We start from the raw sequence: 8,606 nt of genomic DNA on the forward strand, positions 1-8,606 counted from the left end.
GGAACTTAGCCATCAATGGGTTTAACCTTTTGTGTCATAAGTAATCACAATATCCTTAAATTTGAGAGAACATAAAATAATGGCCATATTTGTTTATAAAAATTTAATAATGAAAGTATAGTGGTTTAGGTGTAATAAAGCTATCAGTAATTATGGAAAAACATATTAAAAAAAACTTGATTTTGTACATAGAGTGGACCAAAAAAAACAAGACCTCAAAACCGATCATCAAATCTATCATACCTCATATTAGCCATGCTCTACCTTTGGATTCAATGAATTTCGTTCTCCTGGGTTTCTCATCTTATGCGTTTGATTTACGAGCTATTTATTAATATAACTGAAAAAATTTCAATAGATAAAATAAAGTTTGAAAAAGTCCGGGGAGAGCAAACCATATTTATGGGGTTTGCTAACCCATAGGTGGAGATTGCTAACCCCCTAAATGTGGTTAGTTTTAGAGAAGTTATTAAAAGGGAGAATTGGTTATAAATCCCTTCTATAATTGCATATTTATCCTCAGAAAAAACATAATTGTATATATACCCTTGAAAAATATAAGTAATTACGGATATGCCCCTACTGTTAGATTCCGGTAATCAAATTTGATTAACTATAGTCATAACTTGGATTATGATATACAAAAGGTCAAAAATAACCCTTGTACAACTTAAAAAAACTTTTCAAGGGTATATATATAATGGTATAATGGTAATTTTATATATTTGTTATTGGTTAATGGATGGTTTTTCAACTAATTTGAACCCCAAAGGGTATATACGCAATTATGTATATTATTCAAGGGTATGTATGCAATTAACTTTTATTCAGGGGCAAACATGCAATTTCAAAATTATTTAGGGGTACACCTGCAAAAGCCCCTTATTAAAACAGGTTCTCTGAACAAGCTGATGGGTCTGATGGGTCATAAATGTATGTGGTCAGATGATTTCTTGGGCCTCCACGGTACTTCTGGATTCAAAGTCAACACCAATTGATGTTTGGTAGGCCAGAGATAAAGGTGTCGTTCAACCCGATGCAATATTTGGATCCAAAAAATAAAAACCCTAAAATTTGGGATTTTTCTTTAGTGATGGTTCCGCTAGAGGTGTGATGTGCTAAAGATACTCAAAAACTCACTCAAGGTTTGAAAACTCACACACAATCAAGCATCAAGAGAAAGGAGACAAGCAAATTGGTAACCCAGTTCGGCACAACCTTGCCTACATCTGGTGGGCCAGGCCTGGAGAAACAATCCACTAAAAGAGGTATAAGAACAAAGAGTACAACACTCTCTCACTCTCTCAATACAAAGAATATCCTCTCAAGATTGCTCGACGTCCACACACTCAACTCTCACCGAAGAGTCTCTCACTTGTTGGCTCATCCTAAATCTTCAAGCAGGATGTTTTATATAGACGCACCAACGTCCACAAAGTTACCTCTTTTAAAATTCTTCTCAGCTTCCTAACTTGGATACCTTCCAAAGTTAGATGTTGTAACACCCAGTTGCAACATGACCCACCTTACTGAACATGACTGAGTTCTAGCTAGATGCACCCGAATTTGCAACCTTCAACCTCCCGGTTCCTTCAGTCCGCCTCGTAGCAGTTGACTCGACCCGAGCTCCTCCTGTCTGCAGCTGCTTCCTTCCTCACGTCACTTCAGAAGGTCTCCCTCTCCCGAGGGACGTGCCCACCAAGGCACACGCGACCATCTCACCAAAGATAGCCACCAAAGATCTCCGATCTTCTCTCCAAACTTGGCCCAAGTTTGGTCTTCTTTGAAATTGAGTTGCTAAATATGGTCTTGATAATCTCCTTGGCATGTCTTTACCTTATTTAGTTTGTGTCTTCAAATAGCTTCACACCAAACTAAACCTTGTGTCTTCTAATAGCTTCATACCAAGTTTAACTTGTGTCTTATAATAGTTTCATACAATCTTCATGATCTTGAATTCTTGCCAATGATAGAATATTCCTCTCTCTTCAAATAGATTTTTCTAAAAAAGAGTTCTATCAAAGATATAAATTGTTATCCCGGATCTTACCAAGGATAGACAATCATACCTAAAATAAAACTTACCTTTCTTGAAAAGATCCTATAGACTTGATGTACTTTCCAAAAAATAGTTTATCATCACATGACTTTGATGAGGGGAATATCTACTAAGTAAAATTTTCAACCTTGATCTTCATAACCCTCTAAATAAAATCTCTACCTTGATCTTCATCACATGTCATAATATCATCCTTTGCCACATCATCATCCTAGTCACTTCTTCCTCTGATGAGTCATCATGCCACGTCATCATCTTTTTGTCATGTCACTATATGGCTTGTCATATAATACCAATCCATTTTATTAGACTTAACATTTAGGTTAAAGATTTGACGTTTGGTCGACTGGAGACATTCAACCCAATGGAGTTCAACCTGATGGGTCTTGTAGTCGCAGATGTATCACCGGAGAGCTGCGATATATTTAATCCAAAAGATAAAAATTTTAAAATTTGGGATTTTTTTTTAGAATGTAAAATTAAATTATAATATTTTAAGAAAGTATAAAATATAAAATGTGAGACCGACCGACTGGTTGAGCGGTGGGCGCTGTCCCCTTACAACCCCTCGCCAACTCACCGTGGAATTGTGGAATGGATTAAATGTTCTAATAACATTATAAAATTTGTGTAAAAATGATCAAAATATAAAATATAAACAAAGTGAAGAAGACAAAATTAGTGTTTTACTATGGTAAAGAGAATAATAATAATAATAATAATAATAATAATAATAATAATAATAATAATAAATACAAAAGAGTATATAAAACCAAATTAAAACCAAAAATATGAAATAGACTATAATACCTATATAAAATTAGATAATTAATAAAAAAAACCCACTAGACTAACAATTTTGTTACCGTCAATTGGACTAGGTCGATTCTACATCTGTCTCTTTTTAAGATGAAATGAAAAACTCTTCTAGAAAAACCTAACTCCGGTGGGATGGGTTGTACTGGTGCCGCGTGGTTGGTGGGTGGGATGGTGTAGCGGGTTATATTATTATATTTTAATTATACTATTGAAATATCATATATATATATATATATAGAGAGAGAGAGAGAATAAATATTATTGATAATACTATATAAAAATAAAAAATATAATATAAATATATAAGATATATTTATCTTAGTATAATAAATATATTTATTTTATAATATTTGATTTTATTTTTAGTAAAATAAAATACATATATAATAAATATATTTAGAATAGTTTTTAATAAAAATATAAAAATAGAAAAGACGGTGGAGGGTGGCTCGAAAACACAAACAGCAGTGGAAGACAATAAAAGCTTATGTAAAACAAAAAATAAAGAGAAGAGGAAGATAATGAAGCAAAAGTAAAGAAATGGGATGATTTTACTGTTTGAATTTACAGTATTTTCAGTTATAGTGAAATCGGTTGTAAGTGGAAATACAGTAAAAAATGTAATTTGGTGGAAAAATTTTCACATGGAAGTTGTTTTTTACACCAAATTAAACACCATTTTTTGTTCTAAAAGTATTTACATTATATCTACTTACGCCCATTGCCAACTAAGCAACATCAAAATGTGAGTTTTTTTTTTTAATTAGAAGAAAAAAGTGGATAACATTTAAATTAGTTTAAGATATGTGATTGATGTGAGTTTTTTTTTTTAATTAGAAGAAAAAAGTGGATAACATTTAAATTAGTTTAAGATATGTGATTTGTTTGTTTTAATTATTTATTTTTGATTAAAGGAATAAGTCATGTGAGTCAAGGTATGCAACCTTCATTTTGTGTAAGAGAGTTTTATCCATCATGCTTGGAATGGAATTTAAATTCGAGTTTCTTATGTAAAAAAAAATTGTGTTTTACAACTCGGCCGTATTAGTGTTGCCTTGATTGCAATTTTACAAATAAAATTAAGTTTTGAAAGAAAATAGGTATATATTTCTCGATAGAGGTGGACACGGGCCGGTTAACCGGTCTGGCGGGCCCGACTCACTGGGTTGCGGTTCACCGGCCCACGACCCGAACCCGGCCTGACTGGGTGTAGAACCCGCCAGGCCAAGTTGGCCCGTCGAACCCCGGCTGGATCCGGGTCACGTGAAGTCGGGCCCGAAAACCAACCCCGTCTTCCATGTTGACCTCCCGCAGTCGGGAGGCCCGGTCCCGGTGGGTTGGGCTGCCAGGCGTGTCCGGGTTGGCCCACTCGATAAAAAAAATAAAAAAAAATTCTAAAAAAATCAAAAAAAATTTTAAAAAAAAAGGAAAAAAATTCAGAAAAATCGGGTTCTAAGCTGGGTCTGGCCCGGCAGGTTGACCCGGAAAACCAACCCGCCGGGCCACGAGTTGGGGCAAGCCTCAACCTGTAACCGACAGGTCTCCATGACGAGCCAGTTACGGTTTGTTGGCCTGGCCCGCCGGGTCAGTGACTCGGTGGGACCGGTTCCGGGCCGGGTTGCCAGACGGCCCATGCCCACCTCTATTCCTGGATTTTTTAAATTTCAGAATTATCTATGTTGTCTTAGTTTTTCAATTGAGTAAATAATGGCTTATGCCACTGCTTTAATTCATTTTCTTCCATTTTCTTTTAATATGCTAGTTTTTATATATAGAGAAAAATAGTAATGTAGGGATGTTCCCATATTATTATTCCATAGGGATTTTTTTACTTACAACCATTGAATCATTATTCAATGACGATTTATTTATATAAGTATTGTATATTTTTTATTATTCTTGGGTACTATACGACATTGTAAAACGTGTTTTACACTGTTTATAATGATCACATCCGTCAGCTTACCATCCAACGGCTACTGTGAACGTCATAAATTTATTATTTATATAAGTACAATACATTATTTATTATTCGTTGTTGTTGTATGACACTGTAAAACGTGTTTTGCACTGTTTATGATGATCACAGTTGTCTGCTTATCATTCGACGGCTACTATAAACGTCTATAAATTTAAAATTTATATAAATATTGTACATTATTTATTATTCGCGGTTTCTGTATGACACTGTAAAACGTATTTTGCATTGTTTATGATAATCACAGATGTCGACTTACCATTCGATGGCTATTGTGAACGTCTATAAATTTGAAATCTAGAGATATCCTAAATTACAGATACTCATATATATATATATATATATATATACATATATATAATCATACATAAAAGAATATTAGATGGTCATATATTTTTTATTAAAATAATTTCAATGTATCAATATACTCTGTAGTTATGATGCTTATAATGGCTTTTGTTGTTTGCTTCCCAAGAGCATCCGCATGCTACATCACCATTTGTCCTTTGAATTCCTTCAATGATTTTTTATTTTTATGAATAAATGGAATAATAAAAATAATTAATACATACGTTTTAAAGTAATTCTTTTAACTCTCATTGATAACGTGGTCGAAGTTTTTGTTAGGTCTGACGACATAAATTGGCATTATTTGACAAGCCAAGTAGTGACATGGCAAGAAGAAAGTGACGCGGCAATAATGACTCAACTATAGAAGTAATGATTAGGATGATAATGTGGCAAAATGTTGATGTCATGACATGTGAAGCTACATAGGTTAGAAGATCTAGATGAAAATTATGTTTAGAAGATATTCCTCTCAATGGAGTCATGTGACGATTAACTATTTTTAGAAAGTGCATCAAGTCTAAAGGATCTCTTCAAGAATGGGTAAGTTTTATTTAAGGTATGGTTTGATCTATCCTTGGTATGATCTGAGATGATAAATTATATTTTTGATAAAACTCCTTTCACAAAAGATCTATCTTAAAGAGGGAGAGGAATATTCTATCATTGGCAAGATTTCAAGATCATGAAGATTGTGTGGAACTTAGTTTGGTGAAAAAGCTATTAGAAGACAGAAAGCTTAGTTTGGTGTAGAGTTATTTGAAAACACAAACTAAGTTAGGCAAGGACAATTTGAATTATCAAGACCATATTTTGCAACACAATTTGAAGAAAGATCCAAGAGCTAATTATGGGCGGAGTTATTCCAGGAGATTAATCATATGTGGAGATTGATTGAAGATTACATGAGATATGATTGAAGATTTGAAGATCCAAGCATGGATGATTGGAGATCATGCTTGAAGATATTGAAGGTTAAACTTGGATGAAGATGAGATCAAGTATAGTAACAATATTTCCATGAGTCAAACGAAGATTATTTGGGAAGACCAAACTTGGGTCAAGTTTGGAAAGAAGATCGGGAGATCTTTGGTGACCATCTTTGGTGAGATGGTTGCGTGTGCCTTGGTGGGCACGTCCCTCGAGAGAGGGTGACCTACTGAAGTGACGAGAGGAAGAAAGCAGTTGCATGCAGGAGGAGCTCGGGTCGAGTCAACTGTACGAGACGGACTGAAGGAACCAGGAGGTTGAAGGTCGCAGATTCGGGTGCAACTGGCTAGAACTCAGTCATGTTCAGTAAAGTGGGCCATGTTGCAACTGAGTGTTATAACATCTAACTTTGAAAAGTGTCCAAGTTAGGAAGCCACAGAGAATTCTAAAAGAGGAAGGTTTATTTAGGCGTTGGTGCGTCTATATAAGAGATCCTGCTTTAAGATTTAGGATGTGTCACCATGTGAAAGAACCCTTTGGTGAGGGTTGTTGTGGGCATCGGGCAATCTAAAGAGGATATTCTTTATCTTGAGAGAGTGAGAGAGTATTGTACTCTTTGTTCTTAAACCTCTTTTAATGGATTGTTTCTCCGGACTTGACCCCCCAGATGTAGGCAAGATTGTGCCGAACTGGGTTACCAATTTGCTTGTCTTCTTTTCTCTTGCATGATTATGTGTGTATGTGTCTAATATTCAAAGTGAGTTTTTAAGTGACTTATCGTACTACACTAACCCACCGGAACCATCAGTTTTCCATACATTGGTTAATTTTATTTTTATTTTCAGTTTTTAATTTTTGGTGTCTCATAATTGCTCAAGAGAATTGATTTTGTTGGATCCCGTTACATGCTTAACATTTTACAAACAATTAAGTTTTGAGGATTGAAAGTTATAAGGTTTAACTCATTTTTCTTCTTTTTCTTTTTAATATGCTAGTAATTAAAAAAAAAGGATATTATATCTACACATATTTTTTTGAAAAACCCTCTCAAATTAATCTCACTGAGAGTTGTCTAATATTCCAAGAGGATCAAAGAATCAATGATGGCTAGAAGAAAGGCAAAAAAAAAAAAAAATTAAAATTAAACCATGTGACATTCATGTTTCTAGCATACCAACGGCAACAACAACAATCATGGAGAAAAAATGGGTCACCAACCCTTCAAACACAATAAACGCGTGTGAAAACTAATACAAATATAGAATAAACTCAATAAACACATATACACTCATCTTATTTGAATTTTCAGATTTAATCTCAGGTCTTCTAAAAATATATATATATATTCTATACAAAAGATTCAGTACCAATAAGTTATAAGAGGCGGCCAATTTTTTTGTCTTTGTTACTATCTCTATTCAAACTATATTATCTTCCAAAAAAATAAAAATATATATATATATTTTCACAAGCTATGATTTGTGAGACCACAAACTACAACAAGTCCCATGATCAACATCTGGTCTGAATTTGGCTCAATCACCAAATTCAACACATCCTCTCCAAGCACAACTCCTTTCTCTGTTTCTTTTCTTTTCACCTGCAAATGTAATTATCTTAAATTTTATCAAATTATTCCCTAATATAAAAATAAAAATTAAAGAAATTAAAGAGGAAAAGTGAAGCTCACCTCAGCAATGAGATCTCCAACAAAGTTAGTAATCTTATAACCTTTATTATGATAAGAACCATGAATCTTATAACAACAGTGTTCATCACCATCATTCCCACTTCCAACCATCACTGTAACTCCCCATGATTTTCCATCTCTTTTTACAATTCTCAAAACTTTCTTTGCAGTGAACCATGGCTTCTTCTCCTCCACTTCCATACCTTCTTCTCCACTTCCACTTCTATACCCTCTCCATTGCCCAAACACCCCAACATTCTACAATACAAACCATATAAAACAATTACTTATATATACATATATAATAATATATTTTTTTAATACAAATGTGACAAACAGAAAGCATGCACTACATATGTTTTTGCATGATTTTCACCGTGCGAGAGTTGAAGTTCGAATACACTTTCTCAGTGGGACACAAACACTCTATACGGATACGGATAGACTAAATGGTTGTTGGCTAATAATAATAATAATAATAAAGAAAGCATATATGAACTCATATATACCTTTTTGAGTATTTTGAAGAGAGTTTTGCCAGATGAATTCATGAAGAAAACTTCATGACTGGATTTAGAATCATAGTTATCCATACGGTAGACTACAAGGCCTTTGGAGTCATAGATAGTGCAACCATAGCCATTCAAGACTAGAGACTTCATCCAAATGGTGAATACTTGTCTTTCAGAACTCATCAATGGAGAATACAAAGATGATGATGATGAAGAAGAAGATGTTGGATGAACTTTGGCCATTAATGGAGAGAGATATACTTGCATATA

General features: G+C 34.1%; 1 protein-coding gene across 1 annotated transcript; it reads right to left on the minus strand.

Moving 5' to 3' along the window:
• Positions 1–7,458: 7,458 nt before the first annotated feature.
• Positions 7,459–8,606, minus strand: LOC120263894 (protein LURP-one-related 3-like). Its single transcript, XM_039271873.1, has 3 exons — positions 8,334–8,606; positions 7,825–8,082; positions 7,459–7,734 (listed from the first exon to the last, which is right to left on the minus strand). Exons 1-3 carry the CDS (start codon positions 8,601–8,603, stop codon positions 7,600–7,602), a joined length of 663 nt encoding a protein of 220 aa, XP_039127807.1. The 5' UTR covers positions 8,604–8,606; the 3' UTR covers positions 7,459–7,599.

Source organism: Dioscorea cayenensis, chromosome 6 (assembly GCF_009730915.1).
Source record: "Dioscorea cayenensis subsp. rotundata cultivar TDr96_F1 chromosome 6, TDr96_F1_v2_PseudoChromosome.rev07_lg8_w22 25.fasta, whole genome shotgun sequence".
NCBI lineage: Eukaryota > Viridiplantae > Streptophyta > Magnoliopsida > Dioscoreales > Dioscoreaceae > Dioscorea > Dioscorea cayenensis.